General features: G+C 43.4%; 1 protein-coding gene across 7 annotated transcripts; it reads right to left on the bottom strand.

Annotated features, from left to right (window-relative positions):
• Positions 1-3,876: 3,876 nt before the first annotated feature.
• On the bottom strand, positions 3,877-18,756 carry epn3b (epsin 3b). 7 transcript variants are annotated; one of them, XM_071504913.1, is made up of 13 exons: positions 18,325-18,756; positions 13,767-13,992; positions 13,329-13,487; positions 13,039-13,122; positions 12,185-12,482; positions 11,726-11,844; positions 11,446-11,535; positions 10,857-10,943; positions 7,624-7,747; positions 7,318-7,488; positions 7,080-7,175; positions 5,732-6,025; positions 3,877-5,632 (listed from the first exon to the last, which is right to left on the bottom strand). In XM_071504913.1, exons 2-13 carry the CDS (start codon positions 13,833-13,835, stop codon positions 5,334-5,336), a joined length of 1,890 nt encoding a protein of 629 aa, XP_071361014.1. In that variant the 5' UTR covers positions 13,836-13,992; positions 18,325-18,756; the 3' UTR covers positions 3,877-5,333. The 7 variants fall into 7 exon arrangements, with proteins under 7 accessions (XP_071361014.1, XP_071361010.1, XP_071361009.1 ...); XM_071504909.1 differs by lacking the exon at positions 18,325-18,756 and adding an exon at positions 17,916-18,305 and having other exon boundaries at positions 7,318-7,485; XM_071504908.1 differs by lacking the exon at positions 18,325-18,756 and adding an exon at positions 17,916-18,303.
• Between the last annotated feature and the right edge of the window lie 69 nt (positions 18,757-18,825).

The following is an 18,825-nucleotide window of genomic DNA, read 5'->3' as shown; positions in this document are numbered from 1 at the left end:
GGTGTGTTATTTCATGTTAATGTTGGCAGCCGCAGCATGGGAGGTTTGTCTTGGTGAGGGGACAGAACAACAGGATGGAGTGAAATGTTGTTTTTGACTCTTGTTTTCATTTCCAAAGGTAATCAAATCATGAGAGAGAGAGATAGGTGTGTGTGTGTGTGTGTGTGGTTGTGTGTGTGTGTGTGTGTGGGTATGCTTTTTACTACTGTACCAACTGCAGGTGTTGTATCAGCAGGTGTGAGTCATTCTCATAAAGAGGATGTATTTATTAAGCTGTGAATAAATAAACATCACTGCGCTCAGCTGAAGCTGTTGAAATTATGGTCTGAGTCTGGAGTAAAACACCAGTCCTGGGTTAGGAAATATCCAAACACTGTTTCCAGAGTTCAGCTCTCTAAATCCCCCTTTTATTGTCATATTAATCCTCCTCCTCTTTTTTATTTGTGTCCTGATGAAACGAATCATGACCAGTTCAAAGACAAAAGCCTGGACGAATGTAAGCTGCTTAACATCTGTGTTACCCACTTTACAAACACGTACATAACCAGCATCTCTCTTGCTGCCTGAGATACTTTCAATGAAGTCCTGAGTTATACTAAAACACACACACAATCCTCCTTAATCAGGGCACCATTCAGACAGGATGTAGTTTAGAAGCAGCGTTGAGTGAATAAACACTGTGTGTATGTGAATGCGAGAGTGTCTGAGTTTGTTTCTCCTGCAGACTAATTGTTCCCACATTGCAGCAGCATCTTGATCAGACAAAGCTTAATTCATCACTCTGAATGATCCTTGAAACTGGACGACTGCCTCGCTGCGGGCCAGGAACAATAGCTCTGAGGGGGGCAACGGACCCGGGCCAAGATCAGGAATTTTTCACTCATGCTTGAGTGCATGATAAGTGGAATCAAGAGAAAATTTGGCCTGATTGTACTGATCGGCGCACACACACACACACACACACACACACACACACACACACACACACACACACACACACACACACACACACCTGCCAAACTGGATAGGATAAAGACCGTTTGCTTGTGTGCTTGTTTTCAAGTGTGTGTGGTCGAACTCTTGAACTGTTGAGGAATTATCTAATAAAAGTATTATTAAATTTGTGTGTTACTGTCTTTTGAAAACACTCTGAGAGGCCAGAGAAAGCATCCATTTATTATGCTGCTCTGGGGCTGTGAAACTAACCAGATATTAATTTCTGACTAACAGAGATTGATAGTTGCCGACAGCAATGCAAGATTAACTAAAAGACAATTATATTATTCAGATGTTTCATTCTTGGAGGTTCAGGCGGAGGTTACGAGTTCCCCTGAGTCTGTTTCCATCTCTCTGCACTGCAGGTCCACAAGGTCTCCCATATACTTTTGCAATAGAAACTATTCTCTGCTCACTCTCACAACTGTTCTCACAATCTTCCACTGCTACCCATTTACTTCCCCTCCACCACCAAATCAACACCACATGGTGATGTTGCATGTCAAGTGTGCACACAAGTTGAGTTACTGTATCTGGAGGTCAAGACTCCAGCTGTTTGGATCTGTGATCAGACTGCACTTGATTTTGTTTGGACAGAGCATAAAAGAGAAGGGAAGTGTGTGAGCGTGTCTGAGTCTATAGACATGATTGGATTTCCTTGATTCATTTAGTTTCGCTTTGACCTCTTGGGAGAGTTTGTGGTCGTTTTAATTTTTCACTTGTGTGGCCAGATGAGCCGACTCAGACAGGAGATGCACAGTGGAGGATGGCAGCGTATTGTTTTCACCCAGCAGCTGAGGATGGCAGTCTCTCTGTCATTTCACATGCTCTGTCCAGAACAAGAAATCTCCACAATTTACATAAACATCTGTTGACCTCCATTAAATCGAAAATTCCCCTTGAGCGCGACTTGTCCACCTGGATAACTAACAGCCTTATTTCCATGAAAGCTGTCATTGATGTTCTTGATCACCAGTGGATGAATCCATCTGATTTGGACTTTTCTCTTGCACCATCATTGGGCCAAAGTTTCTCTCTCTTCACAAGAAATATCAAATCTGTTAGTCTGTTGTGCAGATATCCAAAAAAAGTACAAAGCAGACATCACTTCCCAGAGGAGGAATTCTTTTTTGTTTTTGACATTAACGCTCCTCAAGCACCACATTCAGGCCAAAATATTCTGTTTATATAATAGAAATCTCATTAAACCAACAATCAAATTGCCAGGACATTGCTGACTATATTCATTTCTGATGTTTTTAATAATGACTCTGGAAAAGAGGATAGGCTGATAGATTTGATAAATGTCTTTGAAGCACCATGAGATAAACCTCTGTCTTCCTTTCTTGCTTCTTTATATGATACTGGGCTTTTCTCTGATGCTTAAGAAATACTACATGGGCAAGTATTTTGTATAGTCTGCTAAAGACAGATGTTTACAGCAGAGTTCATTAGTTTTCTTTGTTTGGAGAATGTGCTGTGTAACCATTATTATGCTGCGCTGCTTGGCTGGACTTAAAAACTGCATACACGTGACTGGAGATCGGCTCTTAGTGCAGCACTTGAAAACAGCGGCTGCTTGTCATGGGCTGAAGTGCGCTGACTGCTGGTTTGCTTCACTATCTGGCAGATAATTGTATGTATCTTGTATCCCAGGTGTAAAGTTATCACAGACTGACTAGCTGGAAAGAAAAGTTGTACACTGCTTTAATGCTGCCATCTAGTGGTCACAGAGAAAAGGTGATTATAGGAATCCATCAAAGGAAAACACTGATCCAGGTTGTATTTTCTTACAACGGTGCTATTCAGGTGTCAAGCAGATCCAAACCGCTTTATAAATTTGAATACAGGCCTGTTATGTTCAGTGTGCACTGTAGCTGTGGAATGTGAATAAAATCAAAATTAATATTGGATCATTAAACCTGATCAATAAGTCAAAGTTTGACATTGATAAAACCTGCAGCTGAAAGGACAGTCTGTGCTTTGCTGAGGCCTGTGTATGCTGTTCATTATATTGATTAGTGATTAGTTTGATTTTTATATATCAGTCATGCATCTATAATAAATCTTACAAAGGAAGTATCCACGCAACACCCCAGCCCATCACCTTTTTGCATTTGTTCCACAGTTAAAGTGGAACTCAAAGTATAACTGTCTATAACTGCTCCAGCATTTTTATAATCGCTCACCAGCCTGTGGAAAACGAGCTAAGTTTGACCTTTTAACTGAGGAAAATGCTCACTCAGCTCACAGCTGCATTGTTGTGTTGGTCTTTGGATTGTAATAGTTGTAATATTTGATGCAGATCTGGCTGGAAGCAACCAAATAATTTACTCAGACAAAAAACAGACCAGAGCAGAATTTAAATTTTCTGTAGCAATGCTCTGGTAGATACCTGATGTTACCTCTAGCAAATCCACTGATGTGTCCAGATTTACAGTGGCATCCAAAAGTGCACAATTATAGAGTGAAAAAAAGGAAAGGAGCACCCTGCAAAAGAGATCTGAGCTCTCAGATAACTGTTACCAAGGGCTCAGACCTTCATTCGCTTGTTTGTTAATTAGCTTGTTTGCAGTCATCATTAGGAAACACCAGGTGATGCAAACTTCAAAGCTTTATAGATACTGACTCAATCAGCAGCCATGGCTCCTCTAAGCAGCTGCCTCACACTCTGAACACACTTGTTTGCTAATTAGCAGTAAACACATCTGATTATAAACCATAGTGATTATTTTAGAATTATATAATATTGACTAAATAATCTATTAAATATTAAGAAAATCAGCAACAGTTTAATAATTGTTAGATACAACTCTACATGACAGTGAAACGAGTTAACAAACGAATGGATGACTCATAAATAAATCGAAACACTAGAAATTATAATGCAAACACCATTCATTTATTGGTAGAATATTTCATCATATTGTATAGGTATCATTCTATTAAATACATATGTACTAAGCCTGTGTGTATCTATAGGCAGGCATTTCACATTCAAGTCCAGGTTCAGTGCAGTGATGACCAAACATCTCGTCTCGTCACAGATTCTCTTGTTGCTAAAACAGGTGTGAACGAGGAGCTGCTGCTCAATACATCAGTTTATCATCTGTGATCATGTCACTTTCCTTATATTAATCTCTCATTTACCCTCCCTCCTCCTTTATCTGTTCTTTTCATCCCTCGTTTTTATACCCACATCTGAAACAGTCACTAATGCCTTTCAATTCACTAAGGTTGACTCTCTGTGGAGGAGGGACAGAGCGGCCTCCCTGAGGTCCTCCTCAACAGCGCCAACATGAACCAGCCGGGAATGCATTGTGGGTCAGCTGTAGAGACAGGCACGCGGGTCCGATAGGGTACAATCAGTGATCAGTTTAGGTCTAGATTGAGACAGTAAGGTCTAGTTTAGGCTGGTTTAGTCCAGTTATGAATCCACCTGAATCCTGTAGGAGCTAATCGCCTTAATGGACAAATAAGTTTGCTAACTTAGGGTCAGATGCTATGGACCTTGCAAAGTAACAAGGCAATGCAAAATATATATCATCATGTAGGAAGGTATGCCTGAGTCAATTAGTTCTTGATCAGTGCTGTATGTTTTCTTGAATCTTACACTAACACACTTTTGAGTCGTCTCCAGTGATTCAATTGTGCCAAGAAAGCTCAAGATACTATTTGACTCATCAGAAAACAGAGGATTTATTTGAGGAACTCTTCTCAGGTGCTCAGCAGAATAGAATAGTTTGTAGCCTCAGGAGGGGAGGGTGAGGATGAGGGTGGGAGCAATGGGGGGTTGGGGGTGGGGGGTGGGGGTGGGGGGGTGCGCATTCATGCTTTAGTCGGTGAAGCAGCAACGGTGAGGATCCTGGTGAATGTTGATGGACAATCAAAGTGTGTGGCTTCATTCCAGTCTTCTGAAGGAACAGTTGTGTCTCTGTGGTCAAAGGGTGCTCGGAGTTGTCACTGTTGATGGGGAAAAAGGCATCGAAGGGACTGTTGAGATACACCCTGTTAGTCTGGTGGTGTGTGCATGCTTGTGTCTGTGCATAATGTTTGTTTGTGTGCTGAAGTGCTCCTGAGTGCATGTTTGAGTGTGTGTGTGTGTGTGTGTGTGTGTGAGTTAGCTTTTCTTCAAGAGTTCAGGTTATATAGCAGCTGATGTGTCTTTAGACAGACACAAATACATCCAGTCCACGGTTTTATCCACTTCAAGTGTGCACAATGACATCAAACCAGGATCCAATTCAGGCTCATTTAAACAAGTCTCATTGTAGTCAGCATAGATTGATCCAAAAAGAGTCTGTTCTCTGACCCCGGGTTTGAAGGGTGCCGGAGTCTCAGAGGAAGGGGTTGTGGCTGTGTGTTTGTGTCTGTGATTGACTGCGGGCCGCCGGTCGCGGAGAAAGAGGGAGCAGGGGTTGTGGGAGGTTGGAGGGAAGGTCCAGGAGCCCGGCAGGAGGCTGTGTGAGAGAGGAGGGGAGGATGGGCGGCTGGTGGGGCAGAGGGAGAGGCAGGGACGGGCTGTAGGAGAGCATGTGAGGGGGCAGCGGGGAGGTAGAGGATGGTCGCATTTGATTGAGGGTGAGGCGAGGCTGGTCGCAGCGGAAGGGGTTGGTGGGAGACGGAGCGCTCAGACCTGAGGAGAAAAAAAAAAACTCAACTTCTTGGCTGGAAAACATTTTAAGAAATCACAGTAAGATTTCTGTGGCAGGTAAGTTCCTGAATAACATGTTACCTGAGAGGAAGGGGTTATTGTGCGTCTTGCTAGGAGGGTTGGGGGGTATCAGAGCGTCTAAATTGACCAGCGAGGCTCCCGTAGGTCCCAGAAAGGCCTCTGGGGTCCGACACACACGTGTAGGCGGCGCGCTGAGTGGAGGAGCTAGCCGTGATAGGTCAAACATCTCTGGGCTGGCAGACTCTCGTCCATTTACCTGGGGTTTCACAGGGGGGTCAGCTCCAAACAGATCTGGTTTAGCATCTGTTCCGGAAAACGGGTCAGAATCTGGCTTTACCCCAAAGAGCTCTGCGTCTGCATCAGGACGAGAAAAAAAGGGTTTAAATAGAGGTGTGGAGGGAAAACACTGCAATATGATGTTACATGCTGCATGGGCGACAAACTGTAGGAAAAAGTGGGTTGTTTTTGTTTGTTTTTTTAGTCTGCCACAGACCTCCAGAGCAGCTTCAGCGGTCTTTGTCATAGGGTGCTCTCACACCTTCTGGTCCATTTGCACCAGACCGAAGTTAAAAAATCAGCAAATGAAAAAAGAAATCAAATGGGGTAAACGTGAGGTTACACAGACTGACAGGAAACATACTGACTGGCCTGTTTTGGTGATGTCATCCTGCATCACCAGCGCATCATCAGGATGTGGGGGAAATCTGGTAACTGAATGCAGTTCGTGCAGCACATTAATGCTTCTAATGTGTACATTTATGTTCTCTGGTGTCACTAAGAGCTCAGGAAAAAATAACTCATTATGACCATGACTAATATCATTGGGCTGCGACTCAATCACATATTATGAATAATATTTATCTTTAATATGATTATTATTATTTATTAGTAGCCAGGTTTTTGAGATCATGCTGATCTCAAAAGTCTGTTTGCTTTCACATCTCAAATGAAGCATCCCAGAGGCCACCTGGAAACGGATTGAGATAAGGGCTGAACGATATAAAAATAAATAAATAGATATTGTGATTATTTTGGCAGATATTGCAAGTGTGATGAGTCACACTTATTGTGAGAGTAGTTAGTTCTGTATTTTACTGTATTTGCTGGGTCTGTAGCACGTGTATGGGGCATCTCTGTAGCACCACGATGCTTCATTTATGGTATTTTGTGACACATTTGACCTTTATCAAAAAGTTGCAGCTCATGCAATTTGGATACTGCACTGGACCATATTGTGATTTTGATCATATTTTGTATGTCCTATTAGCCTGGCTGCTGTTAAGGGGCTCAGACTAGAAGATTTTTTTTTTGCTATCCAACTCCTGACAGAGCAGGAGACTTCCTACTTCTGTAAAGTCCACATGTACAGTACAATCCACAGTTCTTCTGGCTGTCTGCTGTCTTGTACCTGTGGGACTGGCAGGTTGTGGAGAGGACACTTGAGGAACCTCTTGTTGAGGCTTCTCCTCTTCCTGTGCAGCAAACGGATCTGTCCCGTCACCACCTGCATAGGAAATTGAAAAGTGCTGAGAACGGTCCAATCGCACGCAGAGTACAGCACTTGCACTTTTGGACAGACACTGAAAACTAAAATCTGTGCACTCTGAGAGGAGCTTGTCAGGCTGGCCAGTGTTTCTGAAAGATACCTCCATCTGTTGGACTGTCCCATGCATGATTGACAGGACTGGAGGGAACAGGTGCTGCTTCCCAGGGGTCTGTGCATGAGTTGGCACATGGGGCCCAAGGATTGGATGCATTGGAGGAGGTGGGAGGGGCTGTCCAAGGGCTACCAATCACAGGAGTGCTGGAGTGAACTGCTGTGAAGACAGATGAGAACCAAAAATGGCAAAAGTCATTGTGAAGCATTAAAAACACACAAACTGGCAGGTCTAGCATCATATTGGCCTGAAGTGTGTGTGGATGTGATGGTGCGTCTGCGAGGAGCCACCCACCTACAGAGTCCCAGGGGTCAGTGGTGATGTCAGAGGTGGGCTGAGCCGAGTTCCAAGGGTCACTAGGAGGAGGCGCAGGCTCAGAAGACGGGCCAAATATGTCCACCAGGTCCAACATGGCTGACTACAGAGGGAGTAAAAGGTGTTATAATCAAACATTCTCTTATTTGCTTCCAGGTTTGTATGAGGCACAGGGTCTTTAAGCCCTGGGAGACTCTTCATAAACGTATCCTGCTGAGCTCTGTGGGGGAAAGTATGGGAGGTGTCACAGTCAGTGTGGCTGGGTAACAGATGTGAAAATTACTTTAAAACACTACTTAGACATTCAGCTCAGCAAACCTTAGGTAAGTGAAGTAGCTGAGACACAATTAGTGGTGTAAGTATCTGGAAACTATGCTGAACTGTTTTCCTGATTTCACTTAAAACTTTATCAATGTCCAGTGAAAACGATCTATCTTCAAACATAGGCATAAATCCTAAAGGTGGTGGGCAGGGGACATGCCCCCCCTTTCTGAGGGTTGTCCCCCTCAGTATATCATTGTAAACCAAACTATGTAAATTTAAGTAATATAATAAAATGTTCTGAAAGCGCTTGTGAAAATTATAAATGCAAACAGTGCGTTTTTTAGTTTCAAATGATTTGGTTCCCTCTCTGCCTCACAGTGGTTCGATCCACTGCCTGCTACCTCCCGCACACATTAGCCTGGTACGAGTGATTGTGGTTCAAAGAAAAGGAAAACAGACAGTGCAGCAAAACAATAAGTCAGCCCCCAGTTATATTAAAGACAAATTGATGAAATATTCACAGGAAAGTGATGAAGTGTTTATGGAAGAGGCAAAAGAGACAGAGAGGACAGAGCTGGGCAGAGGGAGGCAGGGAGAGCAGGGACAGTCAGACAGTCAGGTAAAGTTTGTTATCAGTGTTCCTGCAAAGTAAACAAGTACCCAGGGGTTAAAGTGAGCCGGGACAATCTAGAACGGCGTTCTGACTCACTTTAATTTTCAATTTAATAAGTAAATGAATCTGAGTGTCTGAACAGGGAGTGAGGCAGGGGAGCAGACGCACACTGACACAGAGGCAGCAGGGAAGCCCCTCCCTGCAGATCCTCACGCGAAGCGATGGTCCTTTTTGACTTCATTGTTGCAAAAGAAATGACGTCCTGCTGATCCAGGAACACACTGAAAGCTCTACGTTATAAATTCACGAGATTATTAAATAGATCAGCTTTTCGTGTGATAAAGAAGGAGTAGAGGGGCAGAATCACTTGTGACCGGTGCAGAGAGATGCGATTGTGGTGTGAGCAGCCTCAGGAGTTGAGACGATTTACCCTCTAACTGTAGCAACAGCAAAAGCATTTTTAAGTGTCCTTTTGGGTTATGAAATTATTCATTGGTGTGTTGTAGAGCCTAATAAATGTATCAGAAAGATATCACAGCTAGATATCACAGATGTTGTGGTATTGATTGGCAGTGAGATTACATTACATAACGGAGTGAAAGTCGCCTGAGGGAGATTCAGAAACAGTGTCATTGTTTCATAAATTTGTCAGGCTGCATCTGGACTCCACTGTTCGGATTCAGAGCAGCACCCTGCGGCTGAGTAGACCACAGTGCTGCCTGCTGAGAAAAATTTGTTTACTGTTCAAACTAAAATACCCTGCACATATGGTGTCTTTGCAACAACACACATTTTAGGGATCCTTACTTTAGCATATAAAAAGAAAAAAAATGTTGACGTAATTAAAACAAGGAGCAGCTCTGTTTGATTGATTAATAACAACAAGAAATTTCACGAGAGAAAACGCCTTCATACGTGGCATGATTAACATGAATGTGAGGGATTTTTTAAAGCCTTTTCATGTTCAAATTATACCACATCATAAATCTGCATCATAACAGCACGTTAAGTGAATATTTGGAAATGTTACGCCTTAACAAATTGTACATACAATATAAATATTATGAAGTAATTTCATTTTAGCACATGAAAAAATAGGCACCTAATATTGTTTTTGAAGTATTCAAATGTCTTACATACATAACGTCATGATCATAACACAAATCAAGTTAAATCAGCACAAATCAGCACTGCAGTGTCACAGGAAACAAAGAAGCTGGATGTAACATTTTAACAGTGACGTCCTGGAACAAAACTGAGTCTGGAACAAAAGTTCACCACATGAATCATCTCTCTCCTGCCCCTCCCTCCGCTCTTTAACTCCGCACTATCGAACTAAAGGTTCAAGGATTTCGCCTGACTGTTGTAGACGCAGGGAGCTCCGCATGGTTTACCCACTCACAATCACATGAAGCTCCAATCACGGTCCAATGAGCCATTTACACATGTGTGATGTGGAGACTTGAAACCTCTGGTGCATTAAGGCTGAGAAAGACTTTTCAGTGAGGTGGGAAACAACTTATGTCCAGTTTGAAATGAACAATATTTGCATGTTGTGGATTTATCAGTGAGAGAGAGTCACTTATTAGTGGGTAATTAACTATTTTCTATGAAAACCGTATCAGACACAAACTTATTTCTCCAAGTAGAATATTTTATGTCTTTTATCATTAAGAATTGAATCTCGCTTCCATTATAAACTTGAAGAATTAGATAAAAAGAAAAAAAAAATCGAATGCAGTTTTCAAATGTATGATGATACAGGACATGATGAACGATGACATGTATCTGACTTCAAAGAACCACGAGCTCTCTTAGACTGTTTTGATCCTAATTTCTATGTTTTTTTTCTACAGAGCACCTGAAAGTATTAGATAATAATGATAAGAATATAACATGACCAATTACAATCCAAGAGGACTTTTACATAAGACAGCCTGTGACTCTGATTGGCTTGTTGACAGGCCAATGAGTACGGGAGCTGGTGTGCTATAAGATAAGGAGGATGCTTTCAGGGAAATGTCACGCAGAGCTCAAGGTTAGTCGACGTCATTATCATTCAGCAGGCACCTCGTTCTCGCCCCTCAGCTCTCCACCGTTTCTCCCTCATTATGCTGATCTATGTTTTTTTGCCTTGTTTCCATCCCGATCCCACAGTCCACACCATAAACTCCACTTCATTCTCTACATGCCTGCTAGCAACCACCCACAAATGCACCTGCCCACCTCTCCATGCAAAGACACACTCATGTACCATGCATGCACCCACACACTTACCGTACAGCACACACACACACACACACACACACACACAAACACACGTTTTTAAACTCACCTCCTGTGTCCCTGACTGGCTCTCTCTCCGGCTCTCATCCAGGGCCTTCTGTAACAGAGACTCGTCTCCTTGGCGACAGCGCTGCTCCTGCAGGGGCGGCATTGTGACATCATCAACATTATCGCCACGGTAATGAGCGTGGATGCACACGCACACACACAGACACATGCGCGCACGCACACACACACACACACACACACACACACACACACGCTGCCGTTAGCGAAACAGTCTTTGGTTTAGTCCAGCGAAACGAAGGCAGCACCAGCAGAGTCTGGTTTAGGGCGAAGCAGAGATACAGTGCACAGTGGAAATCCTCAAAAATTACATGTAGGAATTCAAACATAATTTGTGTGAGAAAAGATGTATAAAATCTGGAGCTACTACTAAAAGAGGAGAGATGAGGTGAACAAAATCTGTACAGGCTGAAAGCTGGTGGGACGTACAGCTGGACGGGAGAAAAGTGTCCGACGACAGAAGTAAGGAAGGAAGTCATTAGTTCTCCACAGAGAGGCATAAGAGAAAGACACACAACTAGAGGGTTAAAACACATTAACAAAGAGCTGAAAGGAGTGAGGTGTGTGTGTACCTGCTCATGCTCCCTTTGGCTAAGGCTTAACACAATCTGTAGTTGTGTGTCTTCATCCATCTCTATGGTAACAGGAGAAGGAAGGGCTAGCTAGATGAAGGTGGGCGAATGTTCAGAACGTTTGTCACAAAATTTTCATTACTGGAATCATCAAGTGGATATGAGACACGTGTGGCTCGCAAACAGAGAACGTGTGTGTGTGTGTGTGTGTGTGGAGCATAGTGAAGGGGAGGGTATGGTGGTAATTACACATTATTATAATATGTGTGTGTTGTTCTACCTTCTGACTCTCCTCCCTGCTCATGGCTAAGGCCAGCTGGAGCTGCAGCTCCTCCTCCCCACTGGTCTGTGGTCGAGCCTGCTCCAGGTCCGAGGCGGCGCGAGGAGACGAGGACGAGGCTGCAGAGGGGACAAGTGAGGGAACAAGCGAGGGAGTTTGAGGGAGGGAGGAGTAAGAGTGTGTGAGGAGAGATGGTCAGATTGATGTGGAGCACAGGAAGTGTGTGTGTGTGTGTTGCTGATTTGAATATTTTCAGGCCTACGCTGCAGTATTGATAATCTATCTGATGGCTTGTCCAGAGTGCTGGGCTACAGCACAAAATGCTTTTCATTAGGGATGTGGTGATAAGCCTGAGTACAAGTGTGTGTTTTTAACCATTTATTCACAAACTGCCATCACATAAAATAAGCTGCTCAGTGCAGCAGATACGTTCTGACATTCAATACCCACAATGCTCACAGTTAAAGGAGGACGGAGAGCCTCTGGAGCGGCTGAACTCCTCCCCGTACAGCACAGCCATGCTGGGCTGGCTCGTTCGCCTGCCTGGGTGGTAAGACGGGGGTATGCCTCCGTACACACCCCCGCCACCTCCGCTGCCTCCCCCTGCCATTCGCTCCTTGGTCTTTAGGGCTTGACTCCTCTCCTGGCGGAGCCGCTCCTCGTCCCGGAGGAGACACACCAGTTGGCGTGCTTTTTCTCTCACGTTGGCCCCCTGGTCTCTGCCGTCGCGGTCCACGTACTGGAAGTCACGCAGTGTCTGAACCACACATAGACAAAACTCATTTTCACAAACGCTTACAGACCAGCGTGAACTTGAATGAATCAATGCACAGTTCAAGTTGTGCTTAAAATGCAGGGAAACCTCAATAATCTGATGTCTAGGGACGTGATGATATTCCAGGTTGTCCAGAAAAGAAAGTTATTTGTTAGGAAATTATAGTTTGTTTTTGAAAACATATTTTTATATTTTTCAGTCACCCAAATAATAATTTTATCTTGATTGTGCAATTTTATCTCAAGACCACAGTAAAAAAGGAAGATGGGGTAGAAGGTAAAAAAAAAAAAAATTCTTTGACTTTTTAAACTGGGATCACTTGTTTGCTGGTCATCACTCGGTTTTATTGTGTTGGGTTCAATGTTGATTTCCTTCTGTGTGTAGCGTAACATTTGCTGGTTACACAGTATAAGAGAAGAGTAGTGGTTGCCAAAACAACAACAACTAATGCTGATCCACATGAACAATAGACAGTAAACCAGCTCTGTTCCTGAGGCGTTCAGATTGCTGAGGTTCTCCTCTAGTTCCAGCCCAGTACCTGGATCGTGAATGCGTTTTCACGGCACTGCTGAGCCACTCTCTCTGACCCTGTCTTCAGCAGGTAATCCAACAGAGTCAGGGCCTGCAGGCAGAAGCCGGTTACCACACTGATGCTCCAAAATAAATTTTTTGGTTACATCTCTACGCTACACGGCAACTGACACTTAAAAGTTCACTTTGTAAAAAGCATGAGAAACAATGGAGGAACCACTGATAGAAATAAAAACACACAATCAGAGAGGACTTATGGTTGACGGCTATAGTCAAATCTTTCTTTCCTGAGGTCACCTTGTAGACATGTCTCCAGTTCTTGCCGCTGTCATTGAGGCGTTTCCAAACCATGCCCATGACCTCAGCAAACGCCACCACGTTGAAGGTCAAGTCGGCGATCTCGGACATGAGAGACGAAGACGGGCCCCATGGATCGTTCGAGGTGGCCTCGCGAACCTACACGTCACCAGCAGAGGAACCATTTTTACATGTCATGTATAATTTTCTTTCTAATCCAAAGTAAAAAACTACAAGTATCAAGACATATTTATCTAGAACAGAGACATTTCAAGACCAGAAGTAACAGGAGAGTAGAGAGTTTTGCTCTGAAGTGTTTTGATGTGAAGTGAATCAACATCAGTATTAATTCAAACAGGTTTCCTCACCCTCAGACTTCCTAACACATAAGACCTACTGCAGTGGCACTTAAAGGGGAACTCAGTTCACTTATAATACCTTGATCTCCGCTTCTGAATAGTTGTGCACGATATTCTTCACCTGCCGGCGCAGGGCAGAGGTTGTCATGGTGACAGATGATGGAGGATTTGGAAGGATAAAAAAGTGAATATGGACGCTCAACAGGTGAAGAAAGGGGTTCAAAGGGGAAACGTGGGTTTGAAGAGAGGAGAGGTAGCTATGGCAATGAGGGCTCCTCTTCTCTGTCAGGAGTTGTAGGACGCCCCTGTATGAAAGAGATTAAGACAATATATGAGTATAAATGAAGTAACTTCATGACTTTTTCTTTTAAGGTTGACCTGATTAGCCAGAAACACAAAACTGAAGCTTGAACAGGGGTTTTCACAGTCTGACACTGTGGACCTCTTCAGCCCCTCTGTGGGCTACAACCTATGGCTACAACTTGCACCCACCTTTTTTTTTAGCCTAAATTTATTCACATTATGGCAAACTGGCATCATAAAAAGTATGCCAAATTAGCTATTTGTAGTTCCTGTTTGCAACATACTCATGCATGTACAGACAACTATCACTAGATTACTTTGATGCTGAAAAAAAAAACAAAACATTATGATTCTCTAGCAAGTTCTTTCTTATTATTCTTTGTCTTTATTTATTTGCTATTTACATCAATATGAATACGCAAAGTTATATAAACAATGACTGATGATAGTGATTGAATGAGCTGCTCACAACCGATGCCCCCTCAGAAGGAAGTAGGTCATACAAGAGCTCTGGCACTCAGGTGTCTGATGAAGCTTCTTGGTGGCTTAATTTATTCAGGCCAACACACACACACACACACACATACACACACACACACACACACACACACACAGAGCCGTCTGTGCGCACACGCTGGCAACCCATTTTTCTCTTCCAAATTCATATTTCAGAGGGGACACGCGGGAATTGATCATTAAGGGTTCCTGTGATACTTTTGCCTCTGCCTGCGACTATAAGCCTTCACAGACACACAGTGTAATTAACCCACTAAACCAAAGCTGAACTAGGGTGACCTCACTAAACTAAACCTCCCCTCATCAGTCATCGGCTCACTTAACTCAGACTGTCAAAGGTAGTGACGCTTTTATATTTGGTGGAATGTAAATTTGAACAACAAAGTAAACCTGATGGGTTTCAGTTCTGAGATTTTTCTTCCTGTAAGCTTCACTGCATCATCTACAGCTAATAAAACCACTACGGAGAGTTTTGTCTGTGAACTTCACACACTGCAGTCTCTTTACGGGTGGAACACTGTGATGAAACTTGTTTGTATAACAATTTGTTGAATAATATAACATACAGTTTAGTTATATTAATCAATATCTCACAGAGAGTGCAGTATATTTCTGTTGGATGATGTAATAATGACACTGACTAGTACATCATAAGAATGAAGAGTAGACTATATCCCGTTTTGAAGTGATGGTTATGCAATAATGTAATATTTGTTGTGTTTTTAAATCTATTTATAAAACATCAGATTTGGATTAACATTCAGAATCCCCTGGACACAGACGCTGTTAAAGGCCCTGGATGCAGCATTTGTTAAATTTCTCTGGTGTCTTTTTAAAGAGACAATAGACAAGTTTTTTTGTTTTAACTTATCATTGTGAAGTAAATATTGATTGCACAGTGTAATGGCTGTTGGATAATGACACCATCATCACTTTAGATTGGTTTTCTATAAGCCTTGCTGTAACTATGCAGCTCTTTTTGCCACAGAGCATGAAATTTTGCAGAAAAAGGGAGGCTTTTTTTCCAGCACAAACAAAGTGTGTTTGAAAAACAGAAAGAGGGTAGCACTTTTGTTTTCCCTGGTAGCTCCTGGTAGCTTTCCCGGCTAGGGCAAAATGGCAGGTGGTGGGGCAACCAGAGTAACTGTGGAAACTCTACCCAGCAAAAGAAAGAGTCCTGTTATCGGAGGAGGCCTGTCCACCAGCACACCAATATGGCGGACCACCGGGATTGGCCCGGTGGTCTCTATGGCAAGTCCGACTATAAAGAGAACTGTTGGACTTGAGAGAGCTCAAGGTTAGTAAGCAACAAACCTGCCTACGAACTCATACAACTGGGTGTTTTACTCTGCCTTTATTATAGCACCAAGATCAGGATCGGTTCTCAGGGTTGTTTCTTGCTTATGTAGCCAGGCGTTAGCCATGTTGCTAACACTACCGCTACCAGCCAGAAACAAATGATTCATTGACCCATTGATAATCTAAATGAATAACAGGTTGCCTGGTGGTGACCTTTCTGTGTCCGGTGGTGAATCATCTTATATTCTTCTGTAGTGACAGAGGCGCCAACATTAACGCCACTTGGAAATACTGAGGTGAAAGTTGTCTATGCAACATGTTGCAGATTGACCAGAGTTCATTTTAATTCGCAGTGGAACCTGAAATGCTTATTTTGTTCATGCTGGAGATGGAAAGCCACACATTTAAATCACTTAACTGAAGCCTATAAGTTTACACAGTGTAGCTGTATTATGAAGGAAGAACTAAACAAAATTGAATGAAAACAAATAGTGACTTAGACACAATATAGACAAACACTCAGAATTAAGGAATTGGGATCAGATACAAAAAATATGATCAGGACACTCCTATATTTGACTAAGTCTATCCAGTCAAGGGCCCTGGCTCAAGGGCCCCTGATCTATTGGGTCCTTGTGCTTGTGCCCAAAAGGCCTGATCACTAATCCATCCATGTATTTATCTATGAATATAACATTATTGGGAGGCTGCTACTGCTATGATCATGACCACTGACAATAATAATTATTTTTACTTTTAACTTTTTAAAGACTTTTTAAAGACATTTGCATTCTATTTCTTAATTGTTTTCATTTTAATTGTCACTGCTCACTGCTGCTCCACAGCAGTTCACAGAGATTGCCACAAAGAAACAAGTCACAGGATGCTCTGTCCTGCCGAAAAGCAAACCTCAGCAGAAGCCCAGAGGACCTGAGATGCACACAGCAGGGACACAGACAGAAAACTCAGAGAGGAGGACGAGTCTCAGAGTGTTTGTGCAAATGCTGGACAGAGAGAGAGAGAGAGAGAGAGAGAGAGAGAGAGAGGATGAAGGACGTAAAGAAGAAAGTGAAGCTCAGCAACTTCAACCAGTATCACCTTTCTGCACAATCATCTTCTCACACACACACACACACAAAGGTGATCAAAAGCTGGTGCTGTATATATGAGGTGTTTGAAATCATTGCTCTTTGTGTCCCTTAATGTGACCCTCACACCACAACAGATAGGCCACTTCATACTGTAGGAATAACATGAATCCTCTGTGTATACAATGACTCTCAAACCTGAGACAACAGTGGGGCAGTAATGGCATCAGCTGAAAGAGTGTGTGTGAGAGAAAGGAATTTATGAGGCTGTTGATATGTGTCTTAAAAATCCCAAAACTAAATTACATGCATCCTTGTATTGAGAGGCCTGGACCAAGCATGTGCTGCTAGCCTCTGGTCACCACTTGACTTGTAAATACTATCATCCTCCTGCATCTGTCCCATTAGAAATACAACCAGCAAAAGCCACCTCCCACCAGACAGAAGCAACACTAAAATTCATTTAATCCTTATTTGATGTACCAGCAGGCTAATAAGAGATGTTCAGATATAATGAAAACTGCCTCAGACAACCCAACAAACAATTTTACCTTTATATGAATCTGCAATCAACATGATATTTCTGAAATAATGTACAACTGAAAATGTGTGTATTTGACAGTCTGAGAACAGGACAGAGAGACAGACTGTGGTGATGAAGTCATCTAGGGACAAACTGTGGAGCTGCTCTGTGAATAATGCAACAACCCCTCAGACACAATGACAGCACCTCTGGTGGTTTTTACTGGGATGTGGGAACATTTTCTGATTCACAGCTAAACCTCACATTTAAATGACTCATCTGGGTGTTATAATTTAAACAAATTCACTCTGAGCCAACAGCCAATCACTAGATCAAAGATGGACCAGATCCATAGTCACCCGATAAACGCATCCAACGTGGAGACATTGCTCTGTTTGTGGATACTTATCATCTGAACAGCGCAATGCAACTTCCATTTAAGCTTCACTTGAACTTTTACACTTTTCTTTTGGCGACTGATAAATTCAAGTTTTCTTACATGGTCGGATCTGATGCGTCAAACTGCTCCACACACAGAGAACGTACGTCACCCCGTCGTCCACGTTTGTGGATGCGCATGCGTGCTGGGGAATCAGGTGTGCTGTATTTTTCAGGTGGTGATGGAGAGCAGAGAGGGCGCTCATGGTGGGTCTGCATAATGCATAACCCCACCTCACCACCTCCACCCCACACATTCACATACACACACGGCCCCTCTTGCGGTGGATTCCCTGTGCGGGTTGACATGTGTGACAGATCCCTCCGCAGGGCCAACTACTGCTGGAGTTGTCTGTTACATGTAGATCGACAACATATCCCAATACACTGTGGCTTACGTGTGGAAATAGAGAGATAACGGCCAAAAAAGGCACAGGACCTATAACCAGTGTCAACAACATGCAGCTTACCTTGCCCATTGCTCATCTCTCGCCTCCCTGCTTTCCTCCTCTCCAAGTCCTCAGCGTCGATTATACCCCCTCCACTGGGAACAGCTAAGCAGGGCAGGCACAATTATCCACCCGCACCTTTCTCCGGCAAAACGTGAGAGAAGAGCCGAGAAGCGGGTGTTATTCAAATCCTTGAATGGGGATGTCTGCATCTAAATCCCGGCCTACCCGGGATGATGCGAGCCGCTCGGGCAGCCAGTCACTGATGAAATCCGCATAGGACAAGGATAAGCCACAGCACACGGCTCACTCTCCCCCTCTCTCACTCAGGCTCAGGCAGCCCCATCCACACACGCATACAGCACCGGCAGGCCAGGCGCGCATAGCACACACGGTCATCACAACGGGGAGCGTAAAAAAGAGGCGGGGACGGGGGCGCGTCGTTTGCAGAGTCAGCGGTACTGTTAACCTACTATCATCCGCTGATGCGTTTGAATGTGAGTGAATGAGACAAAATGAATA

Source organism: Trachinotus anak, unplaced genomic scaffold (assembly GCF_046630095.1).
Source record: "Trachinotus anak isolate AG129_WGS33_773 ecotype Australia unplaced genomic scaffold, CSIRO_AGI_Tana_v1 ptg000019l, whole genome shotgun sequence".
Taxonomy (NCBI): Eukaryota; Metazoa; Chordata; class Actinopteri; order Carangiformes; family Carangidae; genus Trachinotus; species Trachinotus anak.
This window is presented reverse-complemented; position numbering and strand designations above follow the sequence as displayed.

Coding starts and splice junctions, on each gene's coding strand:
- epn3b (XM_071504908.1), bottom strand. CDS start 18,163: ATGTCAACCCGCACAGGGAATCCACCGCAAGAGGGGCCGTGTGTGTAT. Junction 11,845..12,184: donor CTCTCCGTCCTCCTTTAACT/GTGAGCATTGTG, acceptor TCCCCTCTGCAG/CCTCGTCCTCGTCTCCTCGC. Junction 11,536..11,725: donor GCAGGGAGGAGAGTCAGAAG/GTAGAACAACAC, acceptor ACCTTCATCTAG/CTAGCCCTTCCTTCTCCTGT.